At 45.4% G+C, this 18,637-nt stretch overlaps 1 protein-coding gene across 2 annotated transcripts; it reads right to left on the reverse strand.

The window, feature by feature from the left end:
* Nucleotides 1-7,911: 7,911 nt before the first annotated feature.
* On the reverse strand, nt 7,912-12,643 carry LOC123054136 (E3 ubiquitin ligase BIG BROTHER-related). Of its 2 annotated transcripts, none has more exons than XM_044477832.1 (8): nt 12,416-12,643; nt 11,722-11,877; nt 10,913-11,141; nt 10,764-10,828; nt 9,567-9,611; nt 9,137-9,261; nt 8,730-8,838; nt 7,912-8,285 (listed from the first exon to the last, which is right to left on the reverse strand). In XM_044477832.1, exons 2-8 carry the CDS (start codon nt 11,869-11,871, stop codon nt 8,247-8,249), a joined length of 762 nt encoding a protein of 253 aa, XP_044333767.1. In that variant the 5' UTR covers nt 11,872-11,877; nt 12,416-12,643; the 3' UTR covers nt 7,912-8,246. The 2 variants fall into 2 exon arrangements, with proteins under 2 accessions (XP_044333767.1, XP_044333766.1); XM_044477831.1 differs by having other exon boundaries at nt 10,764-10,840.
* Between the last annotated feature and the right edge of the window lie 5,994 nt (nt 12,644-18,637).

The following is an 18,637-nucleotide window of genomic DNA, read 5'->3' on the forward strand; positions in this document are numbered from 1 at the left end:
GCACGAGTTCTTTAGAGCAACTCCAACAGGCCGACCCAAACGGACAGCGATTTCGTCCGTTTTTTGTCCGTTTGGGTCGGCCGGCAGCCCGGCGTCCGTCCTGTTTTTCATATGGGTCGGCAGCGTGCCCAACGCGCCGATCCATATGTGCGGGCGTGGCCAGCTGGCCGTCCAATTTTACATTGCATTTAACATATTGTGAAATAAAAATTTAACAAGCAAAATAGTTTAGCCGCCCAAATAAATAGTACTCCCTCCGTTCCTAAATATTTGTCTTTCTAGAGATTTCAACAAGTGACTACATACGAAGCAAAATGAGTGAATCTACACTGTAAAATATGTCTATATACATTTGTATGTGGTATTTATTTGAAATCTTTAGAAAGACAAATATTTAGGAACGGAGGGAGTATAGTTTTACAGGCTAAATAAAAATAAAAATGTTTCACATAGTTTTGCAAACGAATAAAAGAAGATACATCTATTGGTTGCCAACATGAGTCCACGTATGCTCAACCAAATCATTTTGCAGTTGCATGTGAGTTTCCCAATCACGCATGTCTTCATGAAACTGAGTGAACTGCTCAAATGTTGCCGCTACTCCATGCTCAGGCACAACATTCTCACCCTGAAACTGAAAGCCTTGATCGTACAGACGTTCCGGGCGCTCGTCTTCTACGATCATATTATGCATGATCACACAAGCAGTCATCACCTCCCATAGTTTCTGCGTGCTCCAAGTATTAGCAGGATACCGAACGATGCCCCATCGAATTGCAAAACACCAAAGGCACGCTCGACATCCTTTCTAACACTCTCTTGCTCTTGGGCAAATCTTTTCCTTTTCTCTCCGACAGGGCAGCTGGAAGAGTCGCCGGGAAAAATGGACGGCGGCGTCGGTGACGGAGGAGGCGGGGGCGAGGGTTGCTTGTTGGCCGGGGGGGAGGGGAGGCCAATATGCCACAGACCAGCGGGCCCGGGGACAGAAGTAGGCGAGCGCGCGCGTCCGTCGCGTGTCCGTGCCGACGCAAATCAGGCTCAAAAATGGGCCGGGAATGGGTCGTCCGCGGACGAAAAACATACGCGCGTCCGTTTGGGTCGGCGCATTGGGCCGCCTTTTCTGTCCGCGCCGACCCAAACGGACGGCCGCGGACGAAATGGGTCGCCCCATTGGAGTTGCTCTTATCTTTTTTTCTTGAAAAATGGTAGAGTTCTTATCTTTGCTATGATGTTATTTTGCCACTTGGATTTTTTAGGAGAGACATCTCATACGAGTAGCGTTTTGTGAGACAATGGTTAACCACTAGGGACCCACGTGCGGGTGTCTAATCAGGAAGGAGCCGACCGGCCTTAACCTCTGGGTCACGGGCAAGGTGGAGCCGAGCAATACGAAACATTTCACGTGGGCCCAATGAGTGCTGATCCGAGTCACCCGGCCACGCCTGCCCTATCCACTTCTAAACGTCGACGGCCGAGATCTGCAGATTTGACTCTGATTTCAAAAAATTCAAGATCTAACCTTTTTTCTACAACCATATTGTTTAGCTGTAGGGTATAACTGCCTACCGCCACGAGTCTCGGCTGCAGGACTTAACTGCGCCGTCACGCTTGCTTAACATGAAAAATACCCTACCGCCAGCTGGCGGTAGGTGAAAGCTGAATAAAACTGTTGCTTATTGATGATTTGATGCGGCATACAAGAGTATATAAGAGGGTACAAACCGACTTGGGGTAGGGGTACAAAACTGACTTGGACTAGAAGTCGTATACCATAATGACTACTCTAACATCCCCCCGCAGTATCAACGGCAGGCTCGACGACGTTGAGACTGAAACAGATATCTTGAAACGACTTAGTAGGCAGTGCCTTGGTGAAAATGTCAGCAAACTGAGCCGTAGAGGGAACATGAAGCACCCGAACCTGACCAAGAGCAACCTTTTCACGAACAAAATGAATATCAATCTCAATATGCTTTGTGCGTCGGTGTTGAACTGGATTGCTGGTCATGTAGACTGCTGATATGTTGTCACAGTAGACAATAGTGGCATGCTCAATAGGCCTGTGTAGCTCGGAGAGTAACTGCCGAATCCAGATTGTATCTGCAACGGCATGTGCCACAGCGCGATACTCAGCCTCGGCTGACGAACGTGAGACTGTAACCTGTCTTTTCGAAGACCAAGAAATCAAATTGTTACCAAGAAAAACACAAAAACCGGAAGTGGACCTTCGAGTGTCAAGACAACCAGCCCAGTCTGCATCAGAGTATGCGGTAAGCGAGTTTGGAGAAGAATTATTGAGGTGGAGACCATGATTGAGAGTTCCTTTTAAATACCGAAGAATGCGTTTAACATGATTATAGTGAGGAACCTGGGGATCATGCATATAGAGACATGCTTGTTGAACAGCAAAAGAGATTTCAGGACGAGTAATGGTGAGATATTGGAGAGCACCTGTTAGGCTACGATAGAGAGTAGGATCGGAAAAGGGTCCACCGGTAGCCGAAAGTTTAAAACTAGTATCGACAGGAGTGCGAGATGATTGACAGTCAAGCATACCGGCACGATTAAGAAGATCAAGAATATACTGGCGTTGGGAAAGAAAAAGGCTGGAGGAATCTCGAAAAACAGCAATGCCTAAGAAATGATGAAGGAGTCCTAGGTCAGTCATAGAAAATTCAGATCTAAGAAGAGAGACAATATGATCTAAGAACTTTTGAGAGGAGGCGGTAAGAATGATATCATCTACATAGAGAAGTAAATAGGCGGTGTCAGAAGTTTGATGATACACAAAAAGAGAGGTGTCGGAGAGAGATGGAGTGAAGCCTATTGTTTGAATGAAGGAGGAGAAGCGTTGAAACCAAGCTCGTGGGGCCTGTTTAAGACCGTAGAGAGATTTCTAAAGAAGACATACATGAGTTGGAAAGGATGGATTTTCAAAACCCAGAGGTTGCTGGCAGTAGACAGTTTCTTGAAGGGAACCATGGAGGAAAGCATTTTTAACATCAAGTTGGTGAATGGGCCATGAAGAGGAGACAGCAACACTAAGAACGGTGCGAATGGTGCTAGGTTTAACAACAGGAGAGAAGGTTTCTTCGTAATCAATTTCTTGTTGCTGAGAAAAGCCACGACAAACCCACCTGGCTTTATATCGTGAGAGGCTCCCATCGGAGTGGAACTTTTGGCGAAAAATCCATTTGCCAGAAACAGTATTTGTATTGGGAGGACGAGGAACAAGTTGCCAGGTGTTGTTTTGAAGTAAAGCATTATATTCTTCTTGCATGGCAGCGGCCCAATTGGGATCAAGTAGAGCAGTTTTGTAATTCTTTGGAAGAGAAGTGAGAGATACGGAGGTATGAAGGTTTAGGCGGTCTTGGGGTTGATGAAATCCTGATTTGGCCCTAGTACGCATGCGATGATCATTAATCGGGGCTGCTGTAGGAATAGCACGAGGGGGTAAGGTGGGTACTGGTGAGTCCGGCGCAGCGGAAGAGTCGGACGAAGGAGTAGGGCTGGGTGGTGGAGTGGGAGCAGGACTGGGTGGTGGAGTGGGAGTAGGGGCCGGGGGTGTTGGGGAGGGAGCAGGGGCCGGGGGTGTTGGGGACGTCTCGGGTGGGGTGAGTGTATGGTTGGGATTGGCTATGGTGGGTGTTAATGGTGGTGGTGATAAGTTGTGTTCGGCAGGTAGGGGAGTATATAGTTGGAAAGGACGGGGAGAGGGGGTGTTTGCGGAGCTAGGGGTGTTGGATGGTGTAGTAGTGCGTTGTGAGAAAGGAAAAATGTGCTCAGCAAACGTGACATGACGAGAGACATGAACGTGTCCGGTGTGAAGGTCAAGACAGCGATAGCCTTTGTGCTCGTCAGAGAAGCCGAGAAAAGCACATGGGATAGAGCGTGGTGACAATTTATTTGCAGAAGTGGCGTAGGCATTGGGAAAACAGAGACAGCCGAAAACACGAACCGCGAAGTAGTCGGGGTGGGAAAGAAAGAGGGAATAATAGGGAGTAGTGTTGGGTTTATTTTTAGAAGGTCGAATATTTAGAAGAAAGGTGGCCATGTGTAGGGCTTCAGCCCAAAACTTGGGAGGCATAGATGATTGAATGAGGAGAGTGCGAACTATATCATTAAGGGTGCGAAGAGAGCGTTCTGCTTTACCATTTTGAGGGGATGTGTAGGGACATGAGAACCTAAGCAGGATGCCATGTTGTAAGAAGAAAGTACGATTTTTAATGTTATCAAACTCGCGACCATTGTCACATTGGATAAAGCGAATTGGGAGGAAGAAGTGAACAGACACATAGCGTTGAAAATTAAGGAAAAGAGAATGGACCTTGGATTTGTTGCGTAGAGGAAAAGTCCAGATAAAGTGAGTGAAATCATCTAGGATAACAAGGTAGTATTTAAAACCCGAAACACTTGCAATGGGAGAGGTCCATAAATCACAAGTATTAGTTCAAAGGGATAAGTGCTACAAGAACTAGAGGAACTAAAGGGAAGACGCACATGTTTGCCTAATTGACAAGACTCGCAAAACACAGAATTATGAGAGTCCCTATTACATGGATGGTAAATTCACTAAGCATAGAAGCTAAGAAGGCGGGGTTGGGATGGCCCAAGCGACGATGCCAGAGATCGACGGAGGCCAGCATGAATGTTGGAGGGGTGGCGGCAGGAACTCCATTAAGAGAATAAAGATCACCAGAGCTATTGAAGCGAGCGATCTCGGCCTTGGTCAGGTAATCCTTCACAGATAAACCAAAAGGGTCAAATTCAGCCGAAACTAGATTGTCGCAAGTAAATTGGCGAACAGAGATAAGATTTTTAATGAGGGCGGGTGCAACTAGAACATCGCGAAGTAAAAGAGGTTTGGTGGAAGAGGGAAGTTGAGCCTGACCAACACAATATATAGGAATAGATGATCCATCTCCAAGGATAATGGAAGGGAAAGGAGATTTAGTGCAAGAAGATAACCAATTACTAGATGCAGACATATGACTAGAGGCCCCTGAATCAAAGATCTAATCCGTACCTGAGTTTCCTTGTGCAGCAAAGTTATTCATGGCCTGGAGAAAGGCAGCTTGATCCCAGCTCGGCGTCGCAGGTGAGGGTGGTGTCGGAAGCAGTGCCGGCGGATACGATGGTGAAGGCAGTAGGGCCGGCTGGGGAGTGTAGTAGGCATTGGCCGGCTGTGGTGGGGGTGGCGTCGGGAGCAGGGCCGGCTGAGGTGTGTAGTAGGCGCCGCCGTCAGTGGTGTAATGACCATAAGGAGCATACGTCGGGGCGGCGTGATAGGCATTGGCCGGCTGTCGGGGGTTAAGAACTCCGGGAGCACCAGTAGGCGGCCGAAGGCCGGGTTGCCAGGCACCTGAGTATGCCGGCGGAGCACCGAGGGTGGACGGAGCGGACCAGGGCATGGGCCATGCTTGAACAAGCCCCGTCCAAGGATCATGAGGAGGCCGCCATGCAACCGCATATGGAGCACTGGTGGGTGGTGCAGGACTGGGTGCTGGTGATGTCGTAGGCGGAACCGAACGAGTCGACGGCGGCCTGTAGATAGGGTTTTTGCCGCGGTAGTTCGGACTAGGACGCCAGCCTGGGGGCGGTTGAACAGATGACGATGCGGACGGCCCGGCGGCAGGAGCCGGCCTGGAAGGCGGCGCTGGTGTAGACGACAGAGGAGGATGAGCCGCAACATGAAAGACCTTGGGGCGAGAGTCCTTGCGAGCTTGTGTTTCCGCCGCGAGTTGTAGCAAGGAACGAACTTCAGCGAAGGTAGGAGGGGGCCGTATCATCGGTATGAACGAGGCTTGCTTGTCAAAGTCTTCGCTGAGGCCGACGACGACGATATTGATTAGCTGTGAGTCGCTAACTGTATCGCCGAGTTCGCGGAGCTCATCACCAATGGTCTTAACGCGCTGGCAGAACAGGTTCACCGGGGCGTCTCCTTGCACCATATTGCGAAGCTCGGTGTGGAGAGCGTTTTTCCGAGCGTCGGTGTTGCTTTGGAAGAGCTGACGGAGGGAGTGCCAGATGTTGGCAGCGGTGGCGCCGTCGTGATCGAGCATGTTGAAGATCTCGGTGGTGATGCGGGTGTAGAACCACTGGACGATCGCGAGATCGTCTTTCAACCATTGCGGATCGTCGGGGCGGGGAACACAGTTGGCGGCGACATGCGAGCGCAGGTTGCAGCGGCCGAGGTGGAGATCGAAGAGATGTCTCCAATGATAGTAGTTGTGGGCGGCGAGATCAAGAACTATGGGGATGTAGGGGCTGACGTCGGAGATTGTGTCAGCAAGAGATATTGGTGCGGCGAGGATGGGTGCAGGGTAATTTTGTGGAGCTATGGTGAGGGCCGAGAGAGAAGCGGCCGCGGAGTTGGCAGCCTTGGCGATGAGTGCGGCCCGGCGCTCGAAGTAGCCGGGCGGCGGTGGCGTTGGCGGAGCCATACCCTAAACCCTGGGACCGGTATCTGATACCATGAAAGCTGAATAAAACTGTTGCTTATTGATGATTTGGTGCGGCATACAAGAGTATATAAGAGGGTACAAACCGACTTGGAATAGGGGTACAAAACTGACTTGGATTAGAAGTCGTATACCATAATGACTACTCTAACAGTAGGCATGCCACAAATGGGAATCTTCGTGACCATGTGAGCAGGAGGCTAGTAGTAGTGGTACTACTCCTAGTCCTAGTAGAGAGATGTACATCGATGCATGCATGCTAGCCTGTCTTCCTCTTCTTTCTCTCCACCGACGGCAAGCAGACATAAGAGCAAGTATAATAAGGTAACATAGGCTTTTGGAACGGGGAGAAAGTGAGTTTTTAGAAACATAGATGGCCAGATGGGCAAGCTCCAATGGAAATGGTGTCAGCTCTTTTGGGGCTCTCAAGGATAAGGGCACTACTGTGAGAGAGGCTTTAAGCTCATGGAATTGGAGGAGGGGTTTACGAAGGATTAACTCTGCTGTCGTGATGGATTCCTTCATATCTCTGTGGACGAGAACTGATGAGATTACATGGAAGATTGCTGCCAATGAGATGTACATGGCCAAGTCTGCATATGGAGTGCAGTTTCTTTCATGCATCCCCAAGCCGCACCTTGACAAAGTTTGAAGCATAAAGACGGAGATGAAAATTAACTTTTTCATTTGGACACTAATCTAGAACAGACTATGGATTTCTGATGGACTGAGAAGAAGAGATTGGGACCATCCAGATACTTGCTCTAGCTGCGAGGGACCATTGAATCCTTATCAACCCTTAAGTTAAGGACCTTGATAAGTGTCAAATGCTAGGTACAAGCACATGGCAACTCTGAACGTTCGAGGGCAAGTTTAGTTATCCGAGGATGGCAATTTTAGTTGGCAAGCATAACAATTTTCATGCTTTAGTTTATTTTTGACAGAAACTTGTGTCACTGGATTTGCTATCTTTGCGTGACTGGAATTGCCATCAAAAAATGTCAGTACCGGAGTGCCACGCACCTGAAGTGTGTCACTTATCATTGAGGTAAGTTAACTACTCCGCATATCAACCCAAAAAAAATACTAATCCGTATATATCCAGCAAAAATATCTAGTCCGAGCTAGGCCAATGAGCTTAGAATTTTTGTACTATGTGGCCACCAATTATGAACTCGCCATATTTTACTGCCTACTATGGTTGTTGCGTGTGTGGAATTTTATTCCGGTGAACGTCACGCTTGTCCCCTTTTGTCCAACATACTTATATGTCCATTTAATATACGGATGGAAGGATTACCTTGTAGGAGTAGCCTTGAGTAGCTAAGAAGAGAGTCCCATCAGGTTGGTTCAGAAGTCAAAATACAGAAAATCTTAACTACCCAGGCCCGGTTCCATCAGAGCTCTATTCATCCAAGCATGGAAAAAGACAATACTCAGGCAACCCAGAGGAAGCATGCCAACGGTCACCACTACCCTTTTTCTTTTTTGAGGGAATAGGTCACGACTACACACAATCTACAGTATGGTGCAATACAGAAAGGCGCCAAGCTTGAAACCCGTGGGAAATACATTACTCCAAGTCACATAACAGCTAAAGTGCTAAACTCAACACGAGCATCTGCCTTCTTTATTTTGCTGGCGATGCAACAGAAGCTCCAGTTCATCTTATACGATAACTAAAGAGTACATCCAGTTTGCCTCTTTCGCGGCCTGCCTGCGTAAGTGACAGCGTTTCTGAAGCATGTTGACATTGGACGTCGGGTGAATCTACGGTCTTCGCTGTCACGACCCAAAAACCTCCTTGTTGCAAACGGGGCATACCTGTCAACGCAGCACAATGAATTGAACTAAGCTGATCAGAAGTCAAACATCTCAAGAGAAAGAAAACAGCGAAGGAAAACGGTCATACTGTCGACAGCAAGCATTACAGGACATCCACTCCCCTATCATTAACAATTAGGTGAGCTGTTTCTTCCAGCACCATCATTTGCTCTAAACTATATCTACAACATTTCTAGCCATAAAATCCCTTCCTATCAGGACGAAGAATAAACTGCACTTGCCATACATTGATACATATCAGGAAGTACACAAAGGATTCTGAGCTAACGTCTGACTGAATTTAACAATGAATAAAGATCCAAGAAACAATTATATGGCAAGTAGGAATCTGGTCATGTTCACAGAAAACTACAACAACCCCTAGAAGTTCCTGTGGAAGCAATACGCATCAATGACAAAAGCTGCAAAGGCAAGGTAGCTTACCTTGTTGATCTTCAACCATTTGGCAACACAAGTTCGATGGTACTGATGCTGACAGGGCAATGTAGTCAGCTTATCGCGGTTCTTGTAAGCCATACAGCATATCACACATCTGTTTGTTTAAACATTAACAGAAGAGGACATTTAAATTGTTTGCTACTTAAAATATGGATTGATATGAGCATATACAGCATACATAGAAAATAGTACTCCACCATAGGAATATCACATGCTGGCACAATGTCATATGATGAACCTTAAGATTACAAAGATACTACTCAATAGATTAATCAGTGAAGCAGGTTCTTGGGGTAAAATGGTGAGTGACTTGTGCATAGCTGTCCATGACAATTATGCACAAATTTATATCACAAGTTCAACAAAAAAGTGAACGAGGCTTGAGGACATACTCATCATGTTTTTCCTTTCTTGAGAATATCCCAACTTTGTATGTTGAAGACTTAAGGAGAGCTATCACATCTTCTGGCAACCCTTTACTTTCAGTCCCAATAGTTTCCCCTAATTGTTGTAGTTCCTGTAATACACAAGTGATTCAAAAATTGAAGTAAGAGGTATATCATGTAGCATCCCATTTTTATGTATATAGAACATTGCTTAACAGATGTCGAAACAAACTGATGTGTGTTTTATTTTTTCGTACTACTTACTATAAACAAGAAAATATCTATACAATTGTTATCCACGATTCACATCAAAGGCTACAAGGGTCCTTTCAGATATAATATATCAGGGAACCAAAAATTAACTGGTAGTGAGGCACAACCCTTGATGGAACATTAGGGAATATACTGGTCACACAAAGCACTTGATGCTACACACCTCATAAGTCATATTATCAGGATCAACTTCATCCTTCGTTAATACCTGCAGTGGCAAGATAGAGGAAAACACATATTAAATTAAATACAACTAGCAGGTGCCCCAAATATTTGCGTCGCTAGATTTTCAATATGGTGTTATACTCTTACATGCCTTAATTTTCACGGCCTTCAGCACACAACATTGATGATCATAATTCATATGAATACACATTATACAACTGTAAATGTAGTATTACGAAAAAAATATCCGCGCAAAATGATACTCGTTCCTTCCATTTTATGCAAGGCCAATTAATCTTTTCTCAAGTTAAAATTATTTAAATTTGACCAATTGTACGAAAAATATATCCGCATCTACAACACCCAATGAATATATTATGAAAACATACTTCATAATAATTATGGTGATATTGATTTGGTATTGTAGATGCTGATATTTTTCTATAAACTTGTCAAACTTAAACAGGTCTGATTTGAGACAAGACTAGTTGGCCATGTATATATGGAAGGAGGAGGTATTATTTTTACTTGACAATGTAAATATTATTTTTTATGTATACCCAGAGTTAGAAAAGTTTTACTGCATGTATTCTAGGATGTCATTTGTGTAAGAACGAAGCGTGTTGAGGGTCGTAGGTTCCCTAGTTGTATTTTATTTTTATTCCACGTTTTAGTTTTACGTTGAATTCACATATAAATCAGATAAATATAACTATTTTACTTTTTATTCCAGACTTTATGCGTAGATAGATCTATGTTTTTCTCCACTAATAAAGTTGTACAGCTAAAGTAAACTAATGCAAAGTTGAAAATTGCCACCACATCTGTCTTGCCGAGCCAGAGGCCACACAAATATGATTTACCTTAGTCATGATCCGTGTGAAGCATATACAAAGCAAAAAGATTTCTCATTTGATTATTTCATGACATCAGCCAATACAACCCCGATACGATCTGAAATACTTCTTGCCAAGTCGGACATTAACTTTAATGTTTGGATGCAAACACATGTGCGCATGTAGCTTTGATGTTAGATTTTAAATCTCCTCCGTTATAATTAGGACCCAACATATATTAACGAACCAAATAATTTAGCCTATTTGGAATAACAAGGTGGCTTTATCTTCATTGTTTTAGTTATATAATAGATTATTCGAAGCAAATCTGTAGAATCAAAGCTGTCGAAAGTAAATACCTGAGAAGATCTGCTCACAGAAGTATTGCCATTGTTGGATGTTGAAGAACTTACGGGCTTTCTTCCTAAACAGGTGTCTTAACAACATTTAAAAGTCGTACCATATTGAGTTGCAAGATATAGAAGAGTACCAGCAGATAACTAATCACCTTCTTTTCTCTTCTTGTCATCTATCGTTGCCCTAGCAATTTGGTCCTCCATCGCCTGCAAGTCTCTAGCTAAAGCTTCATCGACAGCTAGCTGTGACTCATAATTTGCGCCTCTTGTTAATCTTCGCCCACTCGATTTTTGTGGATGGCCACAACTAGAACCAGGATCTGAATGAGTCCTGGATAAACCACTTCCATCATTTCCTTGGATTAATTGATACACTATTTCCTGAACAGAGGGTGACAATAGGCAAATTAATGAGAATGTTCTGTCATATTTTGTACTACGCTGTTTGTGCTACAAACAAGAAAAGCATATCAATTACGCCTAAACACTTTAAATGAAGATTCCACATATTTGGTCATTTGGTGAACCAATAACCCATTTGGATCTGGCGACAAACAATTAGTTTGTAATTTTGCAGTGTAAATGTCATGAAAAGCTTTGGCCCTTGGATCATAAATGTCATGAAAGATGAATCATTTTTATGGTGTGTGATTTAAGATAACTACATAAGTACAAATATGATCCGCTAGAAATGGTCTACATCATATTACTACACCTGGTCAAGCTTGACATAAAAAAATGAACAGCTTTGGCCCTTGGATAGAAAAACATTTGGTTGAGATTACTATGCACAAGACAACAGAAAACTGCAGCATCATACCCTCCCCAACGGACAAATGTCTAGGATAGAATATCTGACTGAGGTTTCTAATGCAAACTAACAGGAGCAACGACAACAACACGCAGACTAGGACACGATGGACACAGCCAAATAAGATGCGGACAGGGAACGGCATGAAACCTGATCTTGAAGAACTTGTGCAAGATCAACATCATCTTCAAAGAAGCATCCCCCGAAATTCTCTTCAATTGCATATGGCAAGGGGGCATCCATATAGTACACAACCGCTTCCTTCTTCCCTGTTGTATCATGTAGCACCTCCATGCTCATGAGAACCTGACAAGGGAACAGGTAGAACATTACCGGATCATGCTAGATTTGCGCAAGCAGAAAACGCTGCTAATCATACTATAGCCACTTAGTGTTGCATCTTATTGTCAGACCCACAATCATTGTTCTACCAACTGAATAACAAGGAATTTACTAGTGTACTTTCAGACATCACATTATCTCAGGGTTCTCGGCGGTCGACTGTTACAGCAAGTGAAACCCCCTTGCATCTTGAAATGATAATTGAAACCCTTTTGCTGGGGGGAAATCCGGAGCAACCGTAATTAACATCACCGACACTAGTATACTAAACTACAGGAAAGCAGTGCCTGAGTTTGAATCCATCCTCGAGAGACAGGCGGACAGACAAGCCATGGGCAGCAATCGATGCCATAATGCCTCGGATCTAAAGAACTAGGATCTCTCCCCCACCAGCCACAGATCAAGCGCCTGACAACCATTTCTTTGCCAGAAAAAATGGACATTTTCATCCGCGAAACGAAACAGAACCAGCGAATCTGCAGGAGTGGAAGTAGAAGCTCACCTAGGAACGAACCGGGGAATGGGGGATTTCGGAGGATGCGAGGGGGGCTGCCGAATGAGAGGGGAGGATCGACGGGCGGTCCGGGAGCCGCCTTGCTCGGTCCCCTTTTCGCCTCCGGGCTTCGCTGTGTGGAGCGCACAGCTGATATCATAGTCGGGGGAGAGAGAATCAAATCATGGTGGTCTCTCGGTAGAGCGGCTGGGAGGGGACGCGTGCGCATGGCATGGGCCACCCTGCAGGCTACAGCATAGAAAAAAAATTATATGCGGCCATCATTACCGGAAGCAGGCGTGACGTCAGCGGCTGCCAGCACCTTTGAAGAGTCGGATTTTTTCTTTCGAGGGGTTGAAGGGATCGGATTAGCGGCAAACCCTATTCGGCGCTGCAGGCGCCGGTTAAGGGAAATTTTCCTAACCAGCTCCTGCAGCCGCGTTAGCTGGGCCGGCCCATTTATCTGTGTTAATCTGTAGGTTTTTTTCTTCGGTATCCAAAAACGCAAAAGAAGTGTGTGCGGGGAGAGCTCGAGGCGCAGTGGAGTAACCACCATGCCACACAACCTCGTCTGATATTGTTCATCTTTCTCATTCTTTTATTACTTCTGCTTTTTCTTTCTTTTTCCCTTTTTTCTTTTTTCTTCTTCCTGGTTCGATGAGCTATTTCTGCGAAATTGATGAACCTTTTTCTAAAAGTTGATGAATTGTTTTTAAATTTCGATGACCGTTTTTCAAATTTGATGAACCTTTTTCATATTCGATTAACTTTTTTCAAATTTGATGATTTTTTTCTCAAAATTGTTGATTTTTGTTTAAAGTTTGATGAACTTTTTTCAAAATCTATGAACTTTTTCTCAAAATCTTTGATTTTTTTCCGATTTGATGAATTTTTTTCAAAATCAGTTAACTTTTTCCCAAATTGGTGAACTTTTTTTCAAAGTCGATGAACTTTATTCAAATTGATGAACGTTTGTTCAAAGTCGATGAACTTGATTCAAATTCATGAACCTTTTTTCTAATTCGGTGAACTTTTATTCAAATTTGATGAATTTTTTTCGAAATCGATGAGTTTTTTGTCAAAACAATGGACTTTTTTCAATTGGCACAAATCTTTTTCAAAATTTCCATTTCTTTCAATTCACGGTTTTTGTGAATGCTTTTTTCAAATTTATGTTTTCTTTATTCAAATAATTTATAGCTGGTATATAATACTACTATATGTTTAATATTTTATTAAAAAGAAGGGCCACATAACGTTGTTTCCTCTAATAATTAAACAAAGTGAGCTTGTCCTAGTGGTTAACGTGTGTGGCATTCAAATTGGCGGCCAGAGTTTGATTCCCAGTCGAGTCGAATAAACCTGGAGTTTTTTTTTCCTTCGCGTATTACCTTTCAACAGCTTGTTGGGCCGGCCCGCTGCACGTCGCGCGCGAGCACCAGCTGCGTGAACCGGCGCCTATAGCGCTGAATAGGAGCTCCCCCGATTAGCATGGTGATCGAGGAAATGGATTATATGGGCCTATGTGTGTGAGGCCCTGCTACCCAGCTTGGACCACCTATAATTTTGAGCCTACCCTGGAAGAATTGAATTTTGGCCCCAGGGAAAAAACGAAGTGGCTCCTTTTTCTTTTCCTGATGCAAGTTTGTGTGCTGGAAAATGATCTGTTTCCGAGCATCATTTCTGTTTTCATGATCAAACCAACAAATAGCTTAACTCTGACGACATTTCTCACACACCGAATGCTAGACATATGGGGTGTGACATACAGAGTTTACGGGGTGGCTGACCAGTCCTCTTTTAATTGGCTCACAAACAGAACTCCATTGATGAATGGGCCACATGTTCGATGACAGGCCACATCCTGTTAGGGGATGAGGAACAACATCAACCGCTGGAGATATCTTTGGTCTCCTCGTCTTCGGCTGTCATCTTGGTGTTGAAAGGCCTCGAATCATCAGAACTTTGTGGACTTTTTCATCGCCTAGTGGTGTTTCATGGTGTGTCTGTGATCTTTTCGTTGGTGCTACCATATAGCTAACGAGGTTTGTGTCCCTATTGAGTTGATTATTTGATCTTGATGAGTTCATGTTAGCGTTGTATATTTGTATGTTGTTTTTATTGGTTTGATTCTTTGTGAAGTTATCTTTATCGACACTATGATGAAGATCATGTGGTTGGATGGTATGTATCTCTAGGAATTTACCATCTTTTTGATAGGCGACTCAAGGGGCTTTCAAAAAATGTTATTGTAATCAAATACGTCACGTAAAACGAGTGGTAGTGTCTCTCCTCTGATCCACTTGCAGTCTTTATACTAAAGTCTTGGTATTATTTTGTCATGCAAGATCACGGAGAAGAAGTCTTCGAGAGATTTCATTATAATTCATAGTATTAGCAATACCTTTCTTGAACCCTGGATCGAAAGCATTGTATTACATGTAACGATTGCTCGTATGTCCTGGCAAAAAAAAATGATTTGCCAGTATGAATAAAATTGCATGTATTTCTTTTATAAAAAGAATACGGAATTGATCCTAAAGAGTTGCATGCGTCTAGGCCTACAAGAAAAGCTCATGGCTTGTGAGTCACTTGAGGTTGACTCGTATTTTAGGTCGCCTCAAGAAGAAATAAGCTTAGTATCAGCATTTTATGTAGCTCGGCAGAAAAATTGGCTCGCTCAATTTTAACTCGATAGCTCGATATCATATTATAATATTAATTAATATTTATTAAATAAAAGAAACAAGACAACTTATTATTGTATATGTTGGGTATGATTTTTTTATTTTACCTACTAGCAAACATGGAAGCTTAATTAATGGGGAGAAATTTTAGCCTCAATATGATAAGTGGTAAGCCACGTGTTAAATACCGCATTATTTTGGCCAAATTTGAGAGCGGACGCACGTTCCTTTTCTTCTCATGCTAGTTCATCCATGACCTCTTTCTTTTAAGTACTAGTAGTCTTTAGTGGAGAGATAATAAGTCTAATTTTATAATGATTTCTTATGTTGTGTTGTGGCTTATCTTGATAGAAGAACTGCCTTAGATTAATGAAAATCACTTGAAACAAGCTCGAGATCGACTCGAGATCGTTACAAGCTGAGAACGAGCCACTTTGTACAGCTCAACCTCGAGCTTCACTCAGTCTGAGCTCGCTCAAATTTAAGTATAAGTTTAGCTGAGTATGGTCCAATTCGCTCGAACTCAACTCGTTTGCAGTCCTACATGTGTCTACCTCCTAAAACGATTCACCCCAACTGTTCAGAACTTAAGGGATGATGGAAATTAAAGACAAGGCTCGTCATCTGGGCATCTCCAACGCTGACCCGTAAATTTGCTCCAGTATTTGTCCGCGGACAGGGGGGCCAATCCGCGGGCACTGATGCCCGGATGCGACCATCCAACGCTGCCCGCATACATTTGAAGCCGCTTTCAACTAACCGGACGAAATTCATGCAAACACGACAAATTTTTATATAAACCGAACGAAACTCATTACATTTCGAACATTTAGGACAAAAAAAGTGGCTCAACCCTAAACCTATCCTTCGGCGGCGGCCGTCGTCCACTTCCTTTGTATTCCGCATCGGCGGCCACACCCTCCATCTGTCGTCTCCATCAACGGCGACGGGGTTCAAGACCCGTGAAGTGGAGGTGTGGATTCCAGCGAGGAAGAGTAGAACATGGGAGACGAAATGACCCACATGGGACACAATGCCCTGCCCTCTCCCATGCCCCACTCATCCTCGGAGGAGTCCGCGACCTATCCGTTGCCAATGCCGGTGGATGCGAGGTCGATGATGGACGCGGACGGTCCGCCACTGTCTACCTGCCACACGCGCCCCCGAAAGTTGGACGGTCGTGTGTAGGAGGCACAGCTGGCGACGTTCTCGTCCTCGATCGCTAGCACTGCCAGTGCTTTGGCCACGTCCGCGTCGCACTGTGCGGACACTGCGTTGAAAGCGACGCGGTGAGCACGCGCTACCTCGTAGAGCGCTCGCTGCTCCGGAATGAAGTTCGGGTTCCGTGGCCATGGAGTCCATGGCCTCCTCGCTTGCACGCTCGTCGTAGGTTCGGCCCTCCGTCAGCCGGTGCTAATCGAGGAGGAGCAGGTTGTACCTCTGCTCCTCCTGCGCCCGTTGGAACACCGACATAAAAGCCGGCGCATGCTGCTCCTCATTTTCCATGGTGACGTTGTCGGTGTCAAAACCGGCGGATCTCGGGTAGGGGGTCCCGAACTGTGCGTCTAAGGTCGACGGTAACAGGAGACAGGGGACACAATGTTTACCCAGGTTCGGGCCCTCTCTATGGAGGTAATACCCTACTTCCGACTTGATTGATCTTGATGAATATGAGTATTACAAGAGTTGATCTACCACGAGATCGTAATGGCTAAAAGCCTAGAAGTCTAGCATGTATGACTATAATGATGAGTGTTCGGTCCTACGGACCTAGCCCTCCAGTTTATATAGACACAGGAGGGATCTAGGGTTACATAAAGTCGGTTACAGAGAAAGGAATCTTCATATTTGGCCGCCAAGCTTGCCTTCCACGCCAAGGAAAGTCCCATCCGGACATGGGTAAGAGTCTTCGGTCTTTGCATCTTCACAGCCCATCAGTCCGGCCCATGGCTAACAGGCCGGACGCCCGAGGACCCCTTAGTCCAGGACTCCCTTAGTAGCCCCTGAACCAGGCTTCAATGACGAGGTGTCCAGCGCGCAGATTGTCTTCGTCATTGCAAGGCGGGTTCCCCTTTCCGAATACTCCAAGATAGTCTTCGGACGAACGTGTCCGGATCTGCAACATAAGTACCACACACAACCGCAGAGAGTATAATATTTCACGAGTCCAATTCGCTGACAAATTTTTGCAGCGCGATGCCACGTCACCACCCGGTCATTATTTTGAACCGTTTTTTGGCCTGCCACTCCACGTTTTGAGACGCGGTTTTATTGGCACGTCTTGTCAAAGCAGAGATCGTGTCCCCTTATCACGGGATTCTCATCAACACGGACGTGGGTAATCCAACCGTCTCTTTGGTATGATTCCTTGGGAATAGGCAAGTTTCAAGGCCCAGGAGGAGGCGTTCGATATTCACAGCCTTTATAAAGGGGCGCAGACCCACCTTTCTCCTCCATGCTTGCTTCTTCCTCAACCTTTCTTACCTCGAGTTCCAACACCCAGGTTTCAATCGCCACGAGACTCAGTCATGTCCAGATCCAGCCTTCAAGGTCGGTGGGTGGCTTCTTCTGTTACAGAGGAGGATATCACGAAGCTTCGGGCGGCAAGATATCTACCGCGGAAATCCTCCACCGGCTCCCCACCGAAGGGCAGGTTATCCCCACCCCCAGATCCAGCGAGAGGGTCGTGTTCATCTCCCACTTCCTTCGTGGGTTAGGGTTCGCTCTCAATCCCTTTGTCCGTGGGCTTATGTTCTATTACGGACTAGATTTTCACGATCTGGCCCCGAACCTTTTCTTCTCATCTTGGCGTTCATCGTTACGTGTGAAGCCTTCCTCCGAGTCCCTCCACACTTCGGCTTGTGGCTTAAGACCTCCATGTGAAGCCGCAGGTGATCGGGGGGAAGCAGGCGGAGTGTGGTGGTGCCACTGTGAGCAAGCTCACCAACGCTCTTTGGCTAAATGGATCCTTCACAGAATCTTCTAACTTATGGCAGCAGGAGTGGTTCTATATCACCGAGCCCCGTGGTTCCAAGTGGGCGGATGCACCTGTGTTCTGATCTAGCCCTCCGATTCAGCTTGCATCATGGGTCAACAAGGGGTTGGACTGGGGATCAATTGATGAAGTGCAGACTCTGCAGAGCCGCATCCGGAGCCTCCTTAAGAAGGACATCAATCTTATCAATGTGATTCAAGTAATGCTAGTCCGCCGGACCCTGCCATGCCAGCGACGGCCTCTCCGCCTATGGGAGTTTAATCCGGAAGGGCCACAGACCCTTCAACACTTCTTCGGCACGATGCACAAAGGAATGTGGAAATTGTTTTTCGGGACACGAAAACAGTGGCCGGACACCATCGAGGATATTGGCCTCGACTGCAACCATCCGGATACCTCGGTAAGCACACTACTCCCGAACACCTTTTAGTCAAGTATCCTGTAATAAGATACTGAGCAAACCATCTTCTTCCAGGGCTAGATAAAGAAAGCGGAACGGATTAGGTGTTCGGCCCCCCTTCCTGAAGACTCAGCGGATCCCGTGCTAAC

The sequence above is a fragment of the Triticum aestivum genome, chromosome 2D, assembly GCF_018294505.1.
Source record: "Triticum aestivum cultivar Chinese Spring chromosome 2D, IWGSC CS RefSeq v2.1, whole genome shotgun sequence".
Taxonomy (NCBI): Eukaryota; Viridiplantae; Streptophyta; class Magnoliopsida; order Poales; family Poaceae; genus Triticum; species Triticum aestivum.

Excerpts from the sequence above, each read along its gene's own strand:
- LOC123054136 (XM_044477831.1), bottom strand. The coding sequence starts at position 11,871 with ATGAGCATGGAGGTGCTACATGATACAACAGGGAAGAAGGAAGCGGTT. Across the intron at positions 11,142-11,721 it reads CACAAGTTCTTCAAGATCAG|GAAATAGTGTATCAATTAAT; the intron begins GTTTCATGCCGT and ends CCCTCTGTTCAG. Across the intron at positions 8,286-8,729 it reads AATGGTTGAAGATCAACAAG|GTATGCCCCGTTTGCAACAA; the intron begins GTAAGCTACCTT and ends CTGCGTTGACAG.